This window comes from Pinus tabuliformis, chromosome 9, assembly GCF_031772625.1.
Source record: "Pinus tabuliformis cultivar Carrire ecotype Pingquan chromosome 9, CPIR1, whole genome shotgun sequence".
NCBI classification, from domain to species: Eukaryota; Viridiplantae; Streptophyta; class Pinopsida; order Pinales; family Pinaceae; genus Pinus; species Pinus tabuliformis.
In genome coordinates, this window is record NC_142307.1 from 1,765,922,337 (window position 1) to 1,765,947,919 (window position 25,583).

At 41.0% G+C, this 25,583-nt stretch overlaps 1 protein-coding gene across 4 annotated transcripts in view; it reads left to right on the forward strand.

The window, feature by feature from the left end:
• LOC149155848 (protein NUCLEOLAR FACTOR 1-like) overlaps positions 1-25,583 on the forward strand; it is a 305,921-nt gene that overhangs the window by 198,790 nt on the left and 81,548 nt on the right. For all 4 annotated transcript variants that reach the window (XM_089446065.1, XM_089446064.1, XM_089446066.1 and 1 more), the window contains 3 exons: positions 403-449; positions 532-591; positions 19,572-19,643. In XM_089446065.1, the coding sequence (XP_089302191.1) occupies positions 403-449; positions 532-591; positions 19,572-19,643 (179 nt within the window). The remainder of the gene's footprint in view (positions 1-402; positions 450-531; positions 592-19,571; positions 19,644-25,583) is intronic.

Genomic DNA, 25,583 nt, shown 5'->3' on the forward strand with positions numbered 1-25,583 from the left:
CTTCATTTCCTTTTCCAACATCAATGCCAATGGAATGCAAGGTTTTTGCTCTTGTTAATGGATTGTAAATTGTTACAATTTAGGGGATATATATGTGTGCCAAACTTGTGAATGGATCTTGTGTTTGTTACTTTACATGCATGGCATCATTTTTGTACAGTTTACTACTATGCAGCTTTTTAATTGTTTCCAAATAGATATACGAGTACAACAAGTTTCATGGGGATGAGTGTGACTAGGTTGTTACATAGTTTGCTTTTAATGAGAGAATGATTTCCTGTTGTTTGCACTTATGATTTGAAAATAATTTATCCTCTTTATTGCTCTAAATGATTTATTATTTTAGTGTTTGCATAAGATAGACAAATCTGACATTGATTTTTTTTTTTTTTTTTTTTCCAGAAATAAATGCATTATTCAATCGATCTTGTCTTAACTATCGAGGGAAGGTAAAATTTTCGACAAAATTTAAAGCATTTGATTTTGTTTATTTAAGCCTTATCTTTTTTGTTGAGTCACTTATTTATGCAGGTAAAGTTGTTATCCTCGTATAGTGGTGTTCTTCCGAAGGTGGTTCTTCAAGTACGCCAGGTACTTGTTACTAGATGAATGTTATTTCATTTATAAATTTTGTATATGTCCAACCATTTGCTGGTACATGTAATATTGCCTAGTGGCAACTTATGTGGTGTAAGCCTTGATCACACTTTTCAAGAGTTGTTATGAGTCACTTTTTTCTCTATAGTCGTCCTATTATGTAGCTTTGTGAGAGTATTTTACGATATTAGCTATGTTGCTCCACAATTTTTTTTTTTAGTGGAAGCCTCTAGAAGGTTAGTTAGAAGGTTAGTATTGCAATCACTAGGAGATAGGATATCTATGGTGGACATATTATCAACCCCCAATCTGGACTTTTGTTACAACATCAATGTTAATTACATGATACATAAGTGGATACAGTAGTGCCCTTAGGAAGCATAGCTGTGGCTGAGGAAGGGATCAAACATAACTAAGAATATAACGCCACAACGAAACACATAAATGCAAAGAGGGCCATGCTTTAGAAGAGATGCCCTTAAGTCTTTATCAAACAATGAACTTGAGTGAATGGTGAGAAAGGAGAGGAGTGTATTGTATGTATACACATCCTTGGCATGTGGACTCTAGTTCAAGAGATTGATTAAGTCAGCTTTATTGAAAAAACCAAATAAAGAAAGCATAATAAATAGGTTAGTTACTGATGCATAGGCTATCAATACAATAGGTCAGCATGTGGCCTCAAGTGAAGATTAATCACATAATCTCAACACATCTCCCCACCCCCTCAAGTTCAACAAGGGGCCATAGAGAAGGCATTACAATGTACAAATCGACATAAGATGCATCCCTAGATCATCACAACATCCTCCCCTATCACTGTCTATGGGCCATCCAAAAGCATATCACTGTCAAAGAAAACTTTTGGGATCTTTGTTAGCATTGATCAGATTTCAAAGTGTCTTTGATGGAAAAATGTAGTATTTTTTAGGAGTATTCAGGTTTTCTGAAATAAGAGTCCGAAATGGAGGTGATTTTGAATGACATGCTAAAGGAGCTGCAAGGAAATTGACATTTGTAAGAGTGGGCACTGGGAACAATCCATTTAGGTAGGTATGAGAACAATGTGGTAGAAGGATCGTTATCATTGTCATTCAACAATTATGCATCTATAGGAAAGTTTTTATCATTTATTTGTACATCATTAGGCTACACATGTGGTAGAGGAGTATTGGCAGTAATAACTAATGATGAAAGACTAGAAGAAACATCCTAGGGAGAAGAGGGATTAGAGGACGAAGGAGTACTTCAGTCCTAGTACACTGTCTAGTAATTGTAGATCAAGAACTTGGAGGAGTACATATAGGTGGGCCAACATTAGACGAAGATGAGGAAAGTTCCACTACAATTGGTTGGGAGTCATCAACAAGTGAGCTATCAAGAGAAGAAAAGGAATGATCATGGATTCACATTGAGAACCATCACTAGAATTATCATTGGAAAGGTGTGATCAAAGATATATTGGTGTACCATGAGGAAGAGGCTCATCAAACATACCATTATGATGTTCAGTTCCCTGGTGGAGTTGGGGTCATAGAGATGATACCTTGAAAAGGTGTCATTGTAACCAACTAGGGTCCTATGAGAAGTATGATGGATAGGTGATATATCTCTCCTTTGGTGCCGTTGTTGGATCCATTCACTTGATCTAGTGATTTGGAAGTGTGAGATAGAAGACTTGTTGTCCATGTAACCACTCATAAGGAGTCATACTGGTGATCACACAAGTAGGTGTTTGATTGATGTATGCTGCTCAAAATGTTGATTTAAAAAGTCTTCTATACATATAATTAGTTTTGATGATTTACATAAGACATCAACCATAAAACAATAAAGAAACAGTCATCAACACAAGGAACACAAAGATTTATCTTGGGAAACCCCTCATGGGGAAATCCTAACAAACTTTTTCAATAGAGAATTCTTCAACCTAACAAAGACACATCTAAGTCCATCTAGGTCAAACTTGGTCTAATGTCCATTTTCCTAGTTAAGTCATTCAAGCCCACAAACATACTCTATTTTTATTGCCTCAGAGAAGACCCTTTGCAGACCTTAGAAAATTCCTTTGTTGTCACCTAAGTCACCTAACACAGGGATTCAGGATTCGACAGATACGGGGATTCGAGTGTTGGATACAGACATGTTGACCCCCTAGAACAGGACACATTCGGATACGTTATATATATATATATATATATATATATATTAAAAATTAGATATTTCTTACACAAATTCTCATTCATGATACAAATTCATTGATTCAAACATAGATCTTCATCTAGATGTAAGTTTTACAAAGTAACATTATGCATACAAAATTACAAATACAATTGTGACATAAATGATAAATGATAAATTATAAATTTATAATACATATTCAATTCATCAATGATCCAATAGGAGAAAGACAAGATAGTAAGATAAAGATATTGTAGTTTTCTCATTAAGTCATCAAAATCAAAATGTGTTACTGTTTACATAGGTAGTGCAATGCCAATGGCAAATAGAAATAGAAAATACAAAACAACTACAACTACAAGTCTACAAGTATACAAGCCTCAAGGCAGTAGGTAGCTCATGACTCATGAGTCATCAATCCTCATAGTCATCATCAAAATCAACATCATTGTCCTCATCATCATGGTCACCACTGCTCTCCTCTGCTGCATCCTCCTCCTCTGTATCCAAAGTCATCTCTGCATTTGCTGGTGTGGAGGATAACCCCTCTATAGTATCACCATCATCAAATTTGACAGGCTCTAGCACTTACCTGTTGCTTGAATCTCCTTGAAAATGCTCCCACACCCTTTGCTCCTTGCTCCCAAACACCCACAACAAACCCACAACAAACTAAACAAGTGAATGTGCAAATAGAATGGGGAAATACGCCTTTATAACGTTGTGCGGGTTCTTGATTTTCAGATTCGAAGTGTCCTGATCGGGACACGTTCCGGATTCGAAGTGTCCTGATCGGGACACGTTTCGGATTCGAAGTGTCCTAATCGGACACAACGTGTCCTGAGTTTCGGACGAGAATACGCCCAAACAGTGTCCGATTTGCTGGATTCGGGACACGTAGGGCTTGGGGGACGAATCCGGTTTCATAGGTTGTCACATAGATGTACTTTGTTTTGCCCTTCACATGCCTTAGATAAAGCCTTTGTTATGCCTCAAAAGTGCCCTTTGCATGCCTCAGATAAGACCTTCGTTCTGCCTCAGTAGTGCCCTTTGCATGCCTTAGATAAGACCTTCGTTCTACCTTAGATATATCATACGTCAGAGATGCCATAGGCGCTGCCTCAGAAAGCCATATGAGTTGCCTCAGAAGATACAACATATTTTGCCTCAGACCTTACGAATATGCCTCAGATAGATGCGAGCTACTACTTGCCAAATGGAGGAACGAATTGGCACTTTAAATGGTTTTTCCTTAGGCTGAATGGACGTGTATTTTGGATGACGCTGACATGAACAATTAGAGGGCCGACTTGACTAGGAGGAGGCTGATGTGAAAATTCGCTTGAAATGCAACAACTAAAATTATTCCTCCTAACTGATTAACAATTTATTAATTTTTTTGATTAATACCAAATTAATCACATTGCAATTTCTTCACCAAATAACCTAATGTGGGAAAAACGGTGCAACAGTTGAGGGTTTTAGTATTATGCAGTAGTGAAATTCTGAGTACAATAAATATGGATGCCCACGTGGCTATCCAATCTGAGAGAAATACTGGCAAAATCGATTGAGGGAATTTACCCTCCTCCACGAGCAATCTCAACTCATTCTAGCCACTTGAACTATCTCTCTTACTACCTCTGCGCAACCCTGAAACTTGCTAGCTCAGGACGGACTCGAACCAACCACTGATTGACTGCTGCTGGTCTGAGGGCCTTTGACTTGGCCATCTAGACGTATTCCCAACCACTAGCTCCTGAAACTGCCATTGCTCCAGCTAAATCGAATGCCCTCTTTGAGGTTCTGCGCAGGCCCTGTGCAACCTCCTATTGAAATAATGCGGCCTTCTCTCTTTGCTTCTTCGGAACTGGAAAACATCCTCTGGATTATCGTCTCTACCCCTCTCTAGCTTTGCGCCCCCTCTTTGGCTCGAACTCTACAACTGGCTAGCTCGAACTGCCCAAGGAACTCATATTACTAGCTTTCTCTTGTGTCTGTCCATCTACCCATCGACCTCTTCTTATAATCTTTAGTTCGGACTCCAACAAAACTTAATTGATGGTTGACTTCATCCCTATCCATGTGAGTTTCTAGAGAATTCTCACCTTTTTCAATTAGTTACTATTAATTCACCAATTTTCCTAAGTTAGACTTAGGAAAAATTTAAATGATGGTCAATAAATTTAATTGAGCTATCTCTAAGTGGAATTTCCAGAAACAATTTATGGGTTTTGGAGAACTCATGTGTTCTAGCCTATTGAGACTAGATCACCATTCGATGCAACAAAAAATAACACTCCCTTCCTCCCCATGCTGTTGATGTCTGACAATTGTAGCCGCTTGTTACTGCTGACCAACCACTGCGCTAACTCTTATTCATCTGCCACTCACTGTAGTTGAACCATGTTGCATCTGTGCTACTGCTGACACTGCGTTGTACAACCTGTACTACTGCCAAATCTGCATCTGCATTGCAACCTAACTAACACTCCCTCTCACTGTTGCTGTTGCTTCTGCAACTACTGCAACTGAGAAGCTTCCAAAATATTGAATCAATTGTGATCACGTGTTGAAACTATCTCTTGAGTCTCTAACTGCTACTAGCCTCTTTTTGTCCACTGGGAAATCTACGTAGTTGTTGATATTGCACTGTGCCTCCTGCACTGCTATCAACACTGCCCTGCGCTACTCATCATCTGACTACAACTAGTCTGCAACTGTCCCCAAGGCTAGACCTCAACAAGATCAATTCAACTTTTTGAAGTAAACATTCTTGTTTGGTCCTTTCCCTTCACCTTGTCCATGATAGGAACATCATTAGTTGCTGCATTCCATCCTCGAGCCTAGGCTGGGTTCACTTGGCCTCGCATGGTCCCACTTCTCAATAAAGATTATTTGTCAAGGACCATTTGGGAATCCAAGTTTCTAAAGGATTATAGGGATTGATAACCTCGTCTATAAGCCTATTCCTTCTCCTTCAACCTTCCAATCCTCACCCCTTACCCCTAGAGGACCAAGTCCCTTGCTTAAAGAGTAAGTAAGTTCCATTCTTCACTCCATCCTTGGGAAAGGGTTTCCAGGGTCACTTTCTACCTATCCATTGACATATACTTTACAAGTGATCCCTAAACTACTAGGACTCCTCCCATCGGTGAATGTTCGTGAAGAGTAGGGAGACTTAGCTGTGGTGGCAGTGGGCTAAGCCTCCACCGTTGCCCTTAACCTAGCAGTTTCCCTCTTAGGAACCCCTTTTAGGTCCCTTGCTAGTTTGAGGGGTAACAGGAGTATATGGCTGTCTCAGGTGGCAGAGATAATGGCACATCGATCTATCTCCATCCTCGAGCCTAGGCTGGGTCCACTTGGCCTCGCGTGGTCCCACTACTCAATAAAGATTATTTGTCGAGGACCATTTGGGAATCCAAGTTTCCAAAGGATTATACGGATTGATAACCTCGTCTATAAGCCTATTCCTTCTCCCTCAACCCTCCAATCCTCACCCCTTACCCCTAGAGGACCATGTCCCTTGCTTAAAGAGTAAGTTCCATTCTGTTATATACCTAGGGGGGATAATATGGGGTACCAAGGGAGGCCCTTGGTACCCAAGGTAATAATGTAATAATGGGATGGACCATAGTAATAAATAAGGTGGTTAACCCATATCATGTAAGGGACCACATGTAGTTAGTAATAATGTAATGGGCCCATGGTATTAGTTGATGGTATGAGGGAACCATGGTGATGACCCATGGTATTGTATGTATGAGGCCTATATAGAGGCTAGAGAATCCACGTCAAGGAATATTGTCAAGGATTATTGTTTGAACAGGCATATGGCTTGTGGAGTGTTCTCCTTCCTTAAGGAGTGAATGTATGGTGTTGCCTTACCTTAAGGGTTTGATATCAATAAAGAAGCATTCCTATCTATTTCTATCTTGTTATTCTTGGGTTATTTCTATTATCATAATATCTTTGGGTTAGATTTATAACAAGTGGTATCAGAGCACTTTCTTGGGCAAAAGTGGAGAATTTTTTTTTTTAATTTTTTGCAGGATTTCGGGGGCGGCGAGTTTGCAGATCAGATCTATATGTTTTGGTACAAGATCTGCAGAATCTAATTGCAGTTTTGGATTATTTGTGAAAAAATAGCCGATTTCAAAAAGAAAATCGGTTGAATCGGAGTCCGAATGAAGGAGATATCGCTGATCTAAAAATCAGTGGGATTGCAGACAATTTTTCAGGGCAGCGAGTTTGCGGCGCAAATCTGGACATCCTGGCGCAAGATCTACAAAATCTAATTGTAGATATGGAATCTTTGTGGAAAAATAACCAATTTAAAAAAAAAACCATTCGAATCAGAGTCCGGATGAGGGAGATATCGCTGATTTAAAATCAGCTCTTTTTTGCAGAAATTGTGGCGATGGCGGGAGAGTAGCAGCGCAGATCTGAAATTCCAGTGTCTGGATCAGGATTTCTATCACATGGGCAGATGCAGAATGGTTGTTCCATTTCTGAAAACAGGTCATAATACGAATTCTGAGCAATATCGACTAAACTGTGACAATTTCAAATTTTTGCCAAGTAAGTGAATTTTTTCCAAACCTTCATGGCTTCTAGCAAGGAATTTTTTACAGGGAAAGATAATGGCCCTACTATTGAAGAATACATTAAAAAACAGAAATCATTAGGGAAAAACAATTGGAAATGGTGGGTAGTGGAGCTATTTAGAGAGGAGGCAGCCACATGGTGGGGATTACTTAACAAAACGAAGTGTTACAACTTGCCCGATGAAGAATTTGAAAAATTACTTTTAGACAGATGGTTTCATGCCAGAAAACAAGATAAGGAGAAACATATGGGGCTATTTCATACTCGTATATCCTTATTGCAGGTTCATGGATTGATTCAGAAAGAGAAGATCATTGTTTCTATAAATCCTAGTTGCAAGCATAATTTCATCAATGTTAATTTGGTAAACAAATTGCAAGTTCCAGCAAAACAAATTGAAAATACACAGGTTGATGATGAGGATGTTCAAATTTATAAGGATTTGAAGCTTTCTATGGATAAGTATGTGTTGCATGGTGATTTTTATACTTCAGAGATGGATAATATGGATGTTGTTTTGGGATATCCTTGGATGGAATTTGCGGGTACTATCAATATTAATGTGCAGAAGAAATTCCTGAAGCTCTGGTATAAAAAGAAGAAAATTACATTACAAGATATTTCCATCAATAAACAGGTAGAGTCCACGAACGTTGAAGCAGAAGATGTTCCAGGGACTGACATATCAGATGATGAGCCTTTGATGATCGACAATCAAACACAAACAAAGGCTGAAGCAGACAAGGTTATAGGTACCTCAGATGAGGGCTCAGTGGTTGAAGTCATATTGGAAAAGAAGACACCACAACAAGCACCACAACAGGGTGAATTAAAGAAAAAGAAATCGTGGGTTACAACTTCAACATATCATCACCCACATCACCCCGCAAGAAAACAACCAACAAGATGGCAACCAATTAGCCATAAGGACAACAACCCCCGTATGAAGGATCGCGAGGAGCGAAGATCCACCTACCACATATCAACACAGAAGAGCTGCCATGGTCAACTTCCATGTCAAGCGAGCGAGGCACCAGCGAGATCGAGGGTTCACCTTTTTCTTGGATGGCTAGATGCACGTGCATGGTACCAGTGGACTACTCTTTTGAGTAGATCTTATTATTTGTGTTCTTCCCATGTTTCGGGGATGAAACATGCTAAGGGGGGTGGAATGTTATATACCTAGGGGGGGATAATATGGGGTACCAAGGGAGGTACCCAAGGTAATAATGTAATAATGGGATGGGCCATAGTAATAAATAAGGTGGTTAACCCATATCATGTAAGGGACCACAAGTAGTTAGTAATAATGTAATGGGCCCATGGTATTAGTTGATGGTATGAGGGAACCATGGTAATGACCCATGGTATTGTATGTATGAGGCTTATATAGAGGCTAGAGACTCCACATCAAGGAATATTGTCAAGGATTATTGTATGAACAGGCATATGGCTTGTGGAGTGTTCTCCTTCCTTTAGGAGTGAATGTATGGTGTTGCCCTACCTTAAGGGTTTGAAACTTTGATATCAATAAAGAAGCATTCCTATCTATTTCTATCTTGTTATTCTTGGGTTATTTCTATTATCATAATATCTTTGGGTTAGATCTATAACACATTCTTCACTCCATCCTTGGGAAAGGGTTTCCAGGGTCACTTTCTACCTATCCATTGACATATACTTTACAAGTGATCCCTAAACTACTGGGACTCCTCCCATCGGTGAATGTTCGTGAAGAGCAGGGAGACTTAGCTGTGGTGGCAGTGGGCTAAGCCTCCACTGTTGCCCTTAACCTAGCAGTTTCCCTCTTAGGAACCCCTTTTAGGTCCCTTGCTAGTTTGAGGGGTAACAGGAGTATATGGCTGTCTCAGGTGGCAGAGATAATGGCACATCAAGCTATCTTGTGGCTGCAAGGTGTTGCTGGTTGTCGACTGAGGACTATGTAGGAGATTTGTTTTCCTATGGATACTACCCATTGGTTAGGACATGATCTCTCAGAAGAGTGCACGAACGTACTAGAATGGGGAGGTCATGAGAACACCAACAATCTCTTGGGACCATAGACCCGTTACTTGCACATATCAAAGACCAAGCACACATGGTAACATGTTTTTGTGCTGTCTTATGATCACCCATGCTTAATATTAGGCCATAAAATCAACCAGAGATAAATTCCTACTTTAAATGCAATTTTAATCTAAATGCAGCTAATTTGTCATGATAATCTCATATGATGTTAGTTGTAATGAGAAAATCAACATGCAATGCATCCTACCCTAACATGCATATGATACAGTGTCAAGTGTCAAGAAAAGGGGTGATACGACTTAATTTGACTAGATGTGGCCAAAGTTCGTTGTTAAGTTTGGCAATGTAATAACAATCCTCTCTGGAATTTCCATGAATCTTGACAGGTATAGGTTTTATCTACCAACACCACATCCCCAACCTTGTATTCCTTTCTGGGGTTCCATTTCTTGTTTTGCTTGTGATTAGGCCTTTTAAGGATACATACCTCTTAAGAAGGGAGAATAAGGGATGGTTTCTCGGTCTCGTGGATATTGTAATAAGGGATGGGCCCTGGTTTTACGATGTGAGTAGGGTACTCTATAGAGGGTAAAGCAAGTTCCACCAGATTGTAAAATGGTGACATAAGTCCATTTGGAGTTGACCACCCATAGTAGCACTCGATTTCCTAGATAATAGCATTCCCCAGACATTGGGAATATCTATGACTAAGACGTCCATGTGCAGTGATATATCAGGATTAATATCTAAGGAAACCTTTAGATCCTTAATGAGGTCTTCTACTTCGATAGGTTGGGAGTTGAAACCTTTCATTGCCTTATACCTTAGGGTAATGCTAAGATTTAGTTGCTTCATGACCTTTAATGTCATGATATTTGCGGAAGCCCCTGAATCCATTATACAATTATGTAAGAGGAGGTCATTGATATCTAAGTTGAGCAAGAAGGGTTCATGTCCTAAGTTTGAATTGGAAAGGTGAATGTTTTGTAGTGTTATTGGTGTGTCCTTTTCTTCTTCAAACCCAAGGGATTTCTTTACCTGCCATTGTTGTCGTGGTAGCCTCATACTCTCCTTTAAGGGAACTTGCATAGTTATCTTTCCTACAATAGTACCTATATCAATATCAAGCTTGGCGTCCTTACCCTTGGACTTGTTTCTGGGCTCTCCCTTTGGAGGATTCGTTTTAGGATTTTATTTCTTAAGGGGATCTTTCCTAGGAGGTTCCTTTGGAAGGGGCTGCTTGGGAGGAGACTCTTTCTTGTTGGGCTCCTTTGAGATTGTGGAAGGGTCTTTATCGTTCTTTCTTGATTATTGAATCCCCTTAAATCTTCCACTATCATCTACATTAAGGATTGGCTCATCCTTCTCTTCTTTGGTTGTTGCTTCACTAATGGGAGGATGAGTGTATGTGACACCTAACAAAATATTGAAGGCATGGGAATCCAGCATATTAGCTTCCTCCTCACGATCTTCATCTTCACTTTCATCTTCATCACTTTGCTCACTTTCAGAGGATGTCTCTTGCTCCACAACATTAGTTGGGGCCAATGTGTTAGGAACTTGAGACGAGCTTTGTTTGCCTTCATCATTTGTCTTCTTAGGAAAATCATTGTGTTTAGGAAGGAAACTTGATTTTTGAGCCTTTTCTAGGGTGGTGAACTTATTCATGTAAAATCTGTCCCTCGAGTTCATTTCCTCAAATAGCTTATCAACCTTCTTGAGGAGAACTAAAAGGGTTTCCTCATTTTGGTCTTTGGATTTACTCTTCTTGACCTCAACCTTAGCCTTAGGATGTTCATCTATATCCATTTTGGAAATTCTTAGGTTTTGTTCAACTTCCATAACTACTTCCTTAGCCTCAGACAGTCTCATGGGTTTCTTATCTCTTAGTGCATATGTTAGATGACCTCCCAAACCTTAATGAATTTATCAAGTATGTTAGCATCAGGGGGTTTCAAATGGTCAGGTATATCCCTAACTACCCTATCAAGTTTTTGGATGAATTCTTTCGTGTCTTCCCTTTCCTTACTTATTTGGTAAATCTTTCAATGTTGAAAATCCCCTGGGCATAAAATGACCATCTTTTCATGAAAACATCGTCAAATTGGTCAGAGTTCTCTATGCATCCCAGAGGGAGACTAAGATACCGTTCATTAGCTTGTCCTTAAAGAGACAAGGCAAATAACATCATGATCGTGTCTTCGTCGAACACTAATCTAGGAGAGATTTCCCAATAAAATTCTTCAACATGATGACGAGCACTTATGGTAGCATCACCCTTAATTTGGGTAACCAATTATTGTATTCTTCGAGTAAAAGTCAGGATTGTCACTCAAATTCAAAGGCCCAATGACACTAGCCAAATTCCTCCTACTTCGTGGGATCTTGGGTTGGTCTTGATTTTGGTTGGTGCTAGAATTTGTTGCCATCTTGGGGGTGAGATCACCAACCTTTTCAAATTCAGGGAGTAGACTAATTCTAACGGGTGATGGAATTCGTTCTCCCCTCCCTGCAGCAACCCTAGTCGAAGGAGGAATATTGTCGCCTTCAAGCAAACTAGGGTATTGGACAATGAATGGAGTCGCTAGAGGAATACTTGACATGTCGTTCATGAATCAATTCCTCAATGATTCACTAGGGAGGTAGACCTGCTTCTTCCTCGACAACGACACCAAAATGTTATTGCTCACACTAGCAGGGGCGCTAGGAGGGGTTCCTATAGAGCAACTACTAGGTCAAGTGGCAACAATGGAGCAATAGCCCACTGTCACCTCAGCTAAAGCTCCCTACTCTTTACAAACTTTCACCGATGGGAGGAGTCCCGGTATTAGGGAAATCACTAGAAGAAATGTGTCAATAGTGTAAGGGTAGTGATTTCCAAGCCTATTCAAAGGAGTCTCTAATGATAGGGATTGCTTGCTTTGGAAGCAAGATGGATGGCTCTCCAAGAAAGGCTAGAAGGAAACTTAGACCTAGGTTTCAGGGGTATCTATCAATATGAAGTGCCCTAAGCCAAAGAATCCGAGAAGAATAGGGTTTCTAAGCAATCCTTGTGAAATTGGAGTGTCAAGGTTGCGGGACCACAAAGAAGCCCTAGTGGAACCAAACGAGGTCAAGGATGTGGGATAAGACTTCAAATAGATGGACTTGTCCAAGTGAGTGAGGAGAAAAGGATCAAAGAGGTAAGATTTGACTTGAAATCTGGTTGCAACGATCCTCAATGAAACCACTAACCAAAGGAAACCTAAGGAAGAAATGGTCTTCGAGCTAGGGCTTGAGATAACTTGAAATTCCACCCTTGGAATAGCTTCAAAATTGGAGGACCTCTCAAGGACACATCAACGTAGTTCTTGACCACGTTTCATAAACTTTGGATGGCTACAATTAATTTCGTTCGATGCCCTAGGGGACCTACTAAGGTTAGGGTTTAGAAAAGGAGGAGAGGAGGTGAAAGAGATCTTCGTTTTGATAATCACCTATGGCTAGACCAGTGTCTAGCCTATTGGGAGAATGGAGTCAATGCAAACTAATGTTTAGAGATGTCTTATACCTAATTAAGGAGTCTCCTAACACCTTCACATGGCTCTAGAGGCATCAACTAGGTCACTAGGAAAGCTTATACTCCTTTGATGTTGCAATTGATGACTTTTCAAGGTAAAAATGAACAATCATATACCCCTAGGACATTTATTCACCATACTTTTGCATGAAACATATGAAAAACCCTCACAAAGACAAGTTCAACAAATTCACATTTCATTAAGGCAGCTACACCAACTTCATGAGCAAAAATCTTCATACATTGCACAAGTGACAAGACATGAGAAATAAACCATGAAAATGACACTTACAAGTATAGAGAAAATCCTCCAATCATCAATAGACAAGAAAATCAAAGCTCCAAGATAAAAGATAAGCTCTTCCAAACATCGAAATGCATCAATAATCCAATTCGTCCATCAATAAGGCTAGTGAAATTCTCAAGAAGAGATACAAGTCCAAATCCAAGTGATGATCAAATGAAATGATCATCACATCAATATATATCCTCCCTAAGGGGTTTGATTTTCTTGATAATGCTTAATACCCCATTTAATAAAATAATGTGCCAAAATAACATTCCGTGGTGACAAGCCCACCAAGATAGCTCCATAATACAAAAATAAACCTCCCAAGAGGGAAAAATAGTAGATACAATAGGTCGAAGGGCCATTGAGGAGGCCTAGTGGTGTCTAATGTGTGCCAAGATGAATAAATGAGGCTCCAAACATAGTGATAAAGGGGGCGGCCCCCTAATATTCAAGCAAACAACCTGTGGTGTCCCCAAGTGGGTATGGGGGCACAAAACATCCTCATGGGTCTCCAAATGGATCGAACAAGCCTGAATTCCATCTGTAAGGGTTGTAAGAATGATGCAAGCCCTCCCATTGTTTCCCGCAGCGAGACACATCCTCATCTAGGCCCAACTACCAAGTGTGTGGTGGAATAGTGGAGTCAGCTTGGCAAGGTGGTCCTGATGCATCATCATTTTCCAATAGGTGGAACACGAGTAAGCCATGAGTGAAATTGAAGGATCCCATAATCCATGAGTGAAACTGAAGGATCCCATGGAGTGGCAATCTGCTCTCTGTTATGGCGGAGACCCGTGGCTCTCAACGCTCATTCTACAAATGCCAATGTAACCCTCTAGAGGGCTTGGACCCTGTATAGGGAGACCAAACCCCAGATGAAGACCCACCTGCAATCCTGTATAAGATCGATGCGTCAGCTCACCTTCCAGTACAACCAAACATTAGTGCAATTGAGTAAATGAGCTTACAAATCATGGAACCAAGTGGACACTTCATAGTGGCATGCCCTTCTATAATGGGCTTCAGAACGTACAAGTGTCTCCAAGTTCAAAAAGAAGGTTAATGAAGGACCCTGTTAGGTGGTTTCAACCTCTAAAGGGGTGACATGTCGATGGTACATCGATCAAACGATAGGTGGTATGTGAAATAATGATGGAAAGGAGAAGGGCATTAGGGGAAGGCTCCAGGCCACATGCCACAATACAAGGGAAGCTATAATAAGGGAAGGCCATATTTGGGTATATTAATGTAGGAGGGAGCAATCGTGGTACATGAGTTAGGCCGACATTTGTTTTTCCACCCTTCTTCATATTGCCCTTTGTTGATTTTTCTATTGTAACTACTTGGGGCTTCAGTGGATGAGAGCATGATATGTAAGATATAGCAATGAATACCCGTTTAAAGTGGGGCTATTCAATGCCCACCAGGGGTTAGGACAACCATGGGTTCCCAAATGATGTATGGGGCCAACATGAGGGGCCCTAGGAACCAGGTGATGGCCATGATGATAGGTGTAGAGCTCATGTTTGACTTTTGCCCACGTGCTAAATTTGTATTTCCTGACGAAGGTTACTTGGGAGCGGGAGCAGGAGCGACATTTTCAGAAGCTCCTGGTTTGGGAGCGAATCCCGGAGCTTTTTATATATGTTTCATATTTTGATGCATATATGTCAACAAAAACATGTAGAATGATGAATTAGACATAAAAAACATATAAAACATAGGTTGAATCAGATAACAACAATCATTTAGAAGTTATAATATTCATCAACCACGACCACAAGTTAGTAACATGCAAGATATTGAATCTCATGAATTATGATTCATCAATCTTAAAGTTTCAAGCTTTCAAAATTCAATGTATAACATTTATCATCATTGATCAACAAAGTTGTACTTGTAAGCTAAGTGTAACCATTACAACAAAATATATAACATGAAATGAAATGTTATAAAATGAAATGAAACGAAAAAAATTTCAACTTTCACGAAGCATCATATTCATAATTCATTACCAATGAGTTATAATTGCCAACTTCAAACTTCAAACTTAATTTGTCATATATTGTTTACAAAAAATATCATAATAAATATGAAAGAGTCAACAATTATAAAAACTACTAGAAAAGACAAGTAAATCGATCATCTACATCTTGCTCTTGCCACCACGAATAATGTCTAATTTCTGAGCAGGTCGTGGTGGTCTTCTAGGAGTCTCCTCCTACACAGTCCCATGACCAAAACCAGAAGGCGCACGCCCTCCACGCGAGGATGTACATGGAGGTGGCGACAACAAAGGAGCAAGACTTGGAACTCGAGTAGTGCTTCTGGATGGTGGGGTGGCATGGTTGTTGCTTTATCTTCCTCTCTCATAAGTTTTGATTCCAGTTCTTCAAGATGTATAGTGCCATCCTCCAAATTATCGTCCTCTGGGTGGTTGTCCCAAATTTTATATGTTGGATCCTCATAAGCCCGATCACAGTAATGACTCAACAACCTCAAGTTGTAGTGCACATAAACCAAGCTTTCTGCTCGGTTTTCATTGAGTCTGTTTCTTCTCACATTATGTATGAAGCTGTAGGTGCTCCAACACCTCTCTGTAGAAGAAGTATTTACAACCTGTGAGAGAACTTTTTTTGCCAATTTTGGCAAAAGTCCCATGCCGCCATATGCTTCCCACCATGTGAGAGCATCAATTCTGTCTCTATCTTACATTGCATGCAAAGAAATCAATTCTGTCTCTATCTTACATTGCATGCAAAGAACCAAGCAAGCCAGTGCAACTGAAGTATTTGCCTAATTCAAGACGCAGATTAGCACATTCCTCCCTGTTAGGTACCAACTTGTCTAATGCTTCCATATATCCTGTAGCTACCTCTGGATCCATATGGGGTTTGACCCTAACCCCACCCCCAAGTGTAGGTTGGCCCAACCAAGTTGGAGAGTAGTATTTTGGCGTAAGGATATACGCTAAGGCATGTAGTGGAACATTAAGTTTATTCCACTGTGTACACACACAATTGTGAATCAATATATACAAGTTGGGATCATCTTTTTGAACAACATCTTTTATTTGCCCCAACATGGTATCCTTCTGCTCATACACCTTCCCAATCACTGGTTTATCTGTATTTGCAAAACGAATCATGTGATAAATGGGCTTGGTGAATTCCAACACTTGCCTCACAAGTGCCCAAAACTGACGACCAAGAGCGGTCTCCTCCACCCATTCAAAACCTTGCCTATCAGCTGCATTTTTAGCCCTTTCTTTTAATACCTGCCAGTGTGGACTTGATACCATGCTAGCCAATGACTCTCTTACCTTCAAAAGGCACCTGAAGGTGAGGTAATAGCTAGCAAATCTAGTCTTCGCAATATTCAACACCTCCAATCTTGAGTGGCTGCGGAAAGCCCATGGGTATTGCTATGATTTGTAATAAATTTTATCAATTTTTTGCCTCTCTTATACAAATCACCAATCCATTTATATTGTTGGTTTTTGTTCTTAATAATATCATGCATCAAAAGGTTCATTGTGTGAACCAAATGCCCAAACCAAAATATGTTGGGATATTTATCCTCAATAATTGCTCCCGCTGCCTTACAATTAACAACATTATCAACGATGACTTGGATGACATTGTATGGCCCAATATATTCAATTGTTTCAAGTAATCATATGCTGAAAGAAAGATGGCACCACTAGCAGACACATCAAGAACACTTATCAATGACTTGCCTTTTACATTTGTCCATCCATCAGATACAATGGACACCCCATGCTCAGTCCATGAATTTGTCATTCTACTCAAAAAATGTGATATTTTTGCTTTTCCATGATCAAGTCCAACGGTTCTAGCCTTGTCATACCTAGGACTCTTGTATCCTTTAGGGGCATCATTTATGGCAGAAACCATTTCATGCCAATAAGGTGATCAAATAACATTGAATGGTATCCCACATGCATAGAGAAACCGGTAAACTTTTGAATCCACATCATTCCTACACCCTTCATAAAGGAAATCTGATATGGTGCTACGCGTTAAACAGATGTTTGGTGACCCTATGCCTCCATAGCCACTTCCATAGGAGGATGTTGAAGGAGTTCTTTGTGCATGTGATTGTGAGCTTGGTTCAAAGAAACCCTTTGATTTTTTAGATTTGTATTGGGCTTCCTCTTCTTCCCTTATGTATTTGGTTCTCTCTGCTGCTAACACACTTGTACAAGTTTCGATTCCTTTTTGTTTGTCTCCATCCCATGGACTTGTTCCCCAGAGGTGCTCTCTGGCACAAGTGTATGAACCTGTGTAATTATTGTTGCAATGGGGGCAGTGAAATTTAGTGGTTCCACCCCCTTTCCCTGCTTCAGGCCTAGTAACATATTTCCACAATGGGGTTAGGTCTTGTTTAGTTTTTTGAGCTGAATCATGTTCACTCTCCTCCAACTCCTCCTCACCAAGGTACTCCTCTCTGGGGTTTTCATCAAATCCACTATAACCCACTTCTTCATCCCCTTCTTCTTCATGTTCATCCCTCCTTTTTCTACTCCCCAACACCATAATAACCAAGAAAGGAACCAAGAAGAAGAAAATGCCAAGAAATATAACCATGATGTTTGAAATTTGAAGTTTTGAATCTGCAAAAAAATGGAATGGGAATGGGAAATAGAGAATTTTATTTATTTATTTAGCAATGAACATAAAAAAAAATGCTAGATTAGAGTGTAGATCCTACCTCTTTGGCCTCCAATCTCCCCTTGCAAGCTCTTCAAACTCCTCTCCTTGCTCCAAATTCTCTCTTGCTCTCTCTCACTCTCTCACACTTAGAAATGAAATGAATAATGAGAGGGAGATGGTTTATTTATTCTCCCCCCTCCCCCCCTCCTTTTTTCCCCTCACGCCGTCACCTGTCCCTCACCGCGTGGGCGTCGCTCTCCGTCGGACGGGAGATATTTTTCCAACTGGGGAGCGGTCGGGGGCAATCGCTCCCCGGTTGGAAAAATCGATCCTGGAGCGATGGGAGCGACGCTCCCTAAGTTGAATTGGAAAAAAACAGGGAGCGACTTTTTTTTGCTAGGGAGCGCGCTCCCAACCCACTCCCGAGTCGTTCTCGACTAGAGTGTGGATTGGGAGTTGGATCGGGGGAGGGGGGGGGGGCGCTCTCCCGCAACCTTGGTCCCAACCATCTTTTACATTTTATGATACATTTCCTATTGAGAGTGGCCAAACTATGCTTCTTCTTTTCTTTTAGTTGCATCAGTCTCCAGATGGGAGAGGCTAACTCCTTGTGGACCTAGTGGACAAATGTGGACCCGGATGGGAAATATGGTGAATGGGGTTATAATGAGCGGAGGGGAGTAAGGTATTGGCATCAGGAAGCAGGACCACACAACGAAAATCAGGGTTTCCCTTGTATTGCCATCCCTAAAGCTATTAGCTAGTAAAGGAGATTCCATGGGACTAAGATACAAGCTTAACCATCAAATTGGATAGAGGGGACAAGAGTACAAACTAAGTGCACTCTTTCCTCCGAATCCCCCCACTAATCCATGCCCTGAAGTGTCTACGATAAGTAAACAAAAATACCCACCTATACAATGAAAAACCATACCTTCGGGGTTGGAAGGCCCACCTTCAAACATACCATCATGACAGATGGGCGAGGGAGCATATGGCTGGTTCAGGTGGTGGAGATAATGGCACATCGAGCTATCTAGGGGCTGCAAGGGGCTGCCAGCTGAGGATCATCTAGGAGATTTTTTTTTCCTATGGATACTACCCACATGTGGTGGTTAACAGGGTCCTTGCTGATTTATTCCTGAGTCTGACCTTTGCAACATTGAGTTTAACTATCATTATCACAACTCTTATTTTTTTCAAGTTAGGAGCATATTGGTACCGGTAAAGGAAGCACACTCAAGAATCCATGCCTCAGGACAAGGAGGAAAAATTGGTGCAGTCAAATATGCATCAAATAGCACTACAAAATATATGAGAATATTCTTGGATTGTGTTGTGCACAGTATTCGCACTGTAAGGTATCCTTGTTATTAGTGATATTATATTTATTGATTTTCTTTCTTTCAATTTTTATTATAATATAAAAAACATTAATATGCAATATGGTAAGATAGGTAGGCAAACAAATATTCTATAACTTGCATAGGGTATGTTTATTGTCCACGGTCACCTTGAGTAAATATTCAGTGTTAATAGATTGCATATTATGCAGAAGCGAACTAAGTTTTTATTTTATTGTAAATTTCCAAATTTTTGTCTGTGATGATATTTATTCATTATTCTGCAGGTTTATGAGCGTTTTGATTGCAGATCTGCATTAGATGTCGATGATGAGCGATTCAACTTTTTTGTTAAGAAGGTTAGTACAAGCACTGGAAAAGATGTTACTGTGGTTGCAGCATTATATGGAAAGTCAACTGAACTGCAGTTAATTTTTCATACAGAATTAAAGTTTTAGATATATGTAGTGAAGTTCTTGATAGAAAAAGAAAGTCAATGTCATCTTTGATCTCACAGTGTAATGCTTCTGCAACTTTTCAAAGAATCTTACTGATTGACTTCTATATTCACATTCTGATTCTTGACTTTGCAGCTATGACATACCCTTAAACTTCTTCAACATCCATACTGGTTGACTTCTATGTTAGTATATTCACATTGTGATGCTTGACTTTGGAACTATGATTTACCCGTAAATCACTGCAACAGCTATTAGCTGTCTATAATTGCACTAGTATCCATCTAAGAATCTCTACTGGATTATATGTACAGCATAACTAATTATACAGACTCGTTATGCCCAACTAAACTAGTTGTTAGACTTATTCCCTTCTATTGATCTATGTAAGCACAAGTAGTACACCTACAGTTTTTTAGGTCTAAATTTTGGCACCATTTGTGTCATAAAGAGATGATAATTTTATTATTCTCCAACAAATGACCACAAAAGTAGGTCGATGAGAATAGAAGGTAACATCTGTTGTGATTATAATGTGGGAGTGCAAAAGTAATTCCCAGGTAATGCTGAAAGCAATTTAAAGAAAGCTAAAGAAAAAGTGCAAACAAATAAGTATCTGGCTAAGCTAATCATTAGGCCATCAAGACCAAAACTAAAAGATATATAATAGTATTGTAGGTTTCGTGATACAAATTGAGAGTTTGAGACTAGAAATTTGGGCATCTCGATGCTGATCAATAGAGAGAGTGAGCTGAGGATGATGCCATTAATGTCAAGATCTCTTGACCTTGATGATTGAGGGTAAGGGTGATGACTGAGCCTTGAGGCATTGGCTTGTTGTTAGAGTCCTTGGGTACCATTGTGGGATCCGATTGTACAATCTTTTGGGGGCGGGTACGGAAGCGAGGGTAAGGGTGATGACTGAGCCTTGAGGCGCTGGCTTGTTGTTAGAGTCCTTGGGTGCCATTGTGGGATCTGATTGTACAATCTTTGGGCGTGGGTAGGGAAGCGAGGGGGCCATGCTCTACTACCATCCAAGGCCAAAGGAAGGAAGCCTTGTATAGATCACTAGCTTGTTAGCTAAAACAGGGAGGTAAACTCTTATTAGCAGGAAGCGCCGTGCTCTAGATCTGTTTGAAGTTGTTCCATTTATCAATATGAGGATTCTGTGATTTGATGCCTAGTTTGGCATATCTGAACTGGTCTTGAGGATATTGGTTGATCTCTCAAGGAGAGAGATGTTAAGTGGAATTTTGAGGTCATACCACTCTATGGTCTGAAGTACTTCGAGGCTTTGTGTAAAGTTTTGTAGATGTTCTATGCTAAGAGCAATTTCACTTTTCTCACAGCAATCATACAAGTAGATAAGCAAAATGCAGATAGAACATATAAGCAGATCTTACAGAAGACAAATCAGAAACAAGAAAAATGTATTTGTTTGTTTCGGCGGTCAACAGGATGCTTCAACCAGCAAAGTCTCCTTTGGTCAGCCAGCCCAGCATGTGTCACAACAACCCTCCAACCAGTAGATGAGTCAACCCAAGTCAGTTCTACAAAAGTCAACGCTGTCCTGAAAAGTCAACGCAGGGGCAGCAAGCTAAAAGTCAACGCAGCAGCAAAACGGTCAACCCTTTGACCTCGATTTTTGTGCCAGGTAGTATGGCCTTCAAAAATCGAACCTCCCACAAGTTTTCAGCTTGTTTGGACCAAGCGTTGACCAAAGTCAACGCTGGTCAAACTTCTGCGAAACCCTAGCAGCAGAAAAATCCTCTTCGTCCTTCCCACGTGTGGCTGAAATTCGTCCTCCAGGTAGCTTGTACTTTTTAGGATGAGAGAGGAAGATGTGAGTTGTGTTGTGATCAAATTCTCTCCAACTTTTCCTGTATATATATATCCATCAATGAGGGTGTGTGACACATCTGTTGGGCATGTGAGCCTACATTACAAAACTGGCTGACCTTTGCACATATAATTTATTAAGAATAATAAATTCAAAATATAAGTTCTGCTCATCGGATTAAGACTATTTTTATATGGATTTTACACCTCTCAGAAAGAGGAATCCAACAAAAATATTAGCCTCTTAATCTGAGCATCAGAACATGGAGTTTGGACCTAGTTGTCCAAATTTAACACTCCCTCTCAACTAGGGAGAACTCCATCTATTAGTGCAATTAACATCGTGAGTCATCCCGCCGAAACTTGCTTTGCTGGCTTCTTTATTTCAGAACAGAAGTGGGTCAGTCACAAAGACATCATTCCCCGACTGACATAATCAGTCCAGAGGTCCCAGACCTCACAAATCTTGATCCCAGATCAAGTGGTTGGACCATGCCATCCTAGATAGAGAGTACGGCAATCTCTGATGCGTCCATCAGTCTTTGCTAATAGTCTCTAGATTTTCCACACCTCATTGGCCAAATGAGAGGTACTTCCCATGAGCCCTGAACTCAATGGGTAGGATGCATACGGGGCACAGATTAAATGAGTGGCGAACCAGCTCAATAATCACAAGGGTGGGGCAGAAGCATTATGAGTGCTTATAGCTCCGAGAAGCTATCCCCAAAGCCCCCCAGAGCTCCCAGAGCTCATCGTCCAACAGGACCCACATCATAGGGTCTTTCCACGACACCAAGACTCTCACGGAAGGTTAGGAACTTGACCTTCCCCAGGGGCTTAGTGAGAATATCCGCGACCTGCTCATCAGTTCCTATATGATCGAGCCTTACGGCGCCTCGCTGTACCATATCCCGGATAAAGTGGTACCTGATATCAATATGCTTGGATCGGTCGTGGAACACAGGATTCTCAGTCATACGAATCCCACTCTGATTATCACAGAGTATTACAGTGGTATCTAGCACATGTTGGAACAGCTCACTAAAGAGCTTCCTCAACCAAACTGCTTCACAACAGGCCATACTAGCAGCAATGTATTCGGCCTCCGCGGTGCTCAAAGCCACCGACTTCTGCTTCCTGCTCATCCATGAGATCGAAGCAGAACCAAGATTGAAACAGCATCCAGATGTGCTCTTACGATCCACCACACTGCCAGCCCAATCGGCATCAGTATATCCCCGGAGTATCACACTCTCAGCAGTGTATCTCAGCCCATGGTTTATCGTGCCCCGAAGATATCTCAAAAGATTCTTGGCACCAACCCAGTGAAAATGATGAGGCTCAACCATCTGTTGACTCAAAGTATTCACTGCAAAACATATGTCCGGACGGGTGTTCACTAAGAACATCAAAGCTCCTATGAGTTGACGATACTCAGTAGGATTGGCCAAGATAGGCCCTGCAGCGCTGCCACTCAACTTCTTAAAGTTGAGTTCCATTGGTGTCGACACGGACTTACAGTCCACCATCCCAAATCTTTCCAGAAGCTTCACAATATACTTTCCTTGAGAAAGGAAAATCTCTCCAGGTCTCTGCCAGACCTCCAGGCCTAGGAAATAGTGCATCAGTCCTAGGTCTTTCATCTCGAACTCAGCAGCAAGCTCCCTCTTACATTGATGAATGAGAGGGTCATCACCTGTCAGGAAGAGGTCGTCCACATACAGCACTAGAATGAGAGGCTTTCCTTCCTCAACCTTAAAGTAAAGGTTTGGATCAGCATTGCTTCGAGTGAAGCCCAGCTTCATCAAGTAACTATCCATCCTCTCATACCAAGCTCTGGGTGCTTGCTTTAACCCATAGAGAGCTTTCTTCAACCTGCAGACATAAGTTTCTCGATCTTGAACTTCAAATCCCAGAGGTTGTTCTACATACACCTCTTCCTTTATTGCACCATGCAGAAAAGCAGTCTTGACATCCATCTGATGAAGACTCCATCCTTGCGTAGCAGCAAGGGCTATGATGGATTGGATGGTGGTATATCGAGCCACAGGTGCAAATATATCGTCATAGTCAATTCCTTCCTTTTGAGAGAAGCCACGGGCAACAAATCTTGCCTTAAACTTTTCAGCACTCCCATCAGATCCATGTTTAATCTTGTAGAGCCATTTAGCGGTGACAACAGATTTGTCCTTCGGTCTCGGGACCACATCCCAGACATCATTCTTCATAATAGCCTCATATTCTTCATGCATAGCATCCTTCCAGACTTGATGCTTGATGGCTTCTTCAAAAGATCCAGGTTCAGATTGTATAATAGTACTCATGGCAGCTAGATACCCTTGGTATCTACACGGCTTCTTGCTTTCTCGGAATGTTCCCCTTGGGGCAGCATGACCCTCAGCATCTTCGAGGGTGTCCCTGAGCCATGATGGCCTCTTTCCTAGAGAAGGGGAAGGATCAATAGGGTCCATTGGCTCTTCAACATCAGGCATAGTCTCATCCTGGGGTTCTTCCAGATTTCCAGGTCTTTCTTCATGGTTTTCTTCAGATCTAGGAAGATCTACTACTTTCTTCAGGGAAGCATCTTCGTCAAAAGTGACATCATGGCTTATCTCTACTTCCCTTTGACCAGGTACATAGACTCTATATGCCTTAGAAGTCTCACTGTAGCCCACAAACATTCCTTTCTTCCCAGTAGCATCCAGCTTACTTCTCTTTTCTTTCGGCACATGAAAATAGACAGGACATCCAAAAATTCTAAAATGTGAGACATCAGGTTTCTTACCAGAGAAAACCTCTTCGGGAGTTTTGGAGTCCAAAGCGGAATGAGGGCATCGGTTTTGAATGTACACAGCAGTATTTGCAGCTTCTCCCCACAGAAACTTTGGAAGACCCTGGTCACATAGCATGGCACGGGCAGCTTCCACAATAGTCCTATTCTTGCGTTCAGCAACACCATTCTGCTCAGGAGTATATGCAGTGGTAGTCTCCCTCTTAATGCCAGCTTCTCTGCAAAAGTCTTTGAACTCATTTGACTCATATTCAGTGCCATTGTCAGTCCTCAAAATCTTGATCTTCTTTCCGGTCATATTTTCCACCAAGGCTTTGAAGGTACGGAACCACATGAAAGCCTCATCCTTCTTCTTCAAGAAGTATATCCAGGTTTTGCGAGAGAAGTCATCAGTAAATGTCATATAGTAAGAACATCCCCCTAGGGATGTTACAGGCAACATACCGGAAAGATCAGAATGGACCAGTTGCAATATCTCAGATGTCTTTGTGACACTTGAGGGGAAAGGTCCCCTTGTATGTTTTCCTTCAGCACAGCCCTTACATACACCTTTATGATTATTTCCAAAATCAGGCATCCCTGTCACCACCTTCCTTGCTTCGGGAAGAGCCTTGTAATGAAGGTGTCCAAATCTTCGGTGCCATAGTTCGGTTTGACGGATAGTATCACAAGTCATAGCTCCCAACGGACTCCCTCCAACCTGGTAGAGTGTACCAACTCTAAAACCAATTGAGATAGCTTCCTTGAAGCTCTTCTTCCACATGAGTACCTTTCCATCAGAGAAAGTTACATTGAATCCTTTGTCTTCCATGGCAGATACAGACACAAGGTTCTTCTTCAATTTGGGTACATAGAGTACATCTTGTAGATGGAGGACTTGTCCTTGAGACAAGTGGAGGGTCACAGTCCCGGTCCCTTTCACAGGATAAGTGGCATTATCCCCAAGGATAATTTCTAGATTAGTATCCCTTTCAACCATGTCAGAAAGTGCTTCCTTGAATCCGGTGATGTGTCTTGAGGCACCACTATCGATTAGCCAGACATCCATAGTGTCGGGCGGAGATGCAGCTGAGAGAGCAGATATTAGAATATACTCATTTCTTTTATCAACAACATTAGACTCCTCATACCTGGTATTTCTGGTCCTTTTAGAAGGTGGATGGTTTCCTTCAAAGTGAGCCTTCCTCTTTCCTTTGGATTTGTCATTTCTT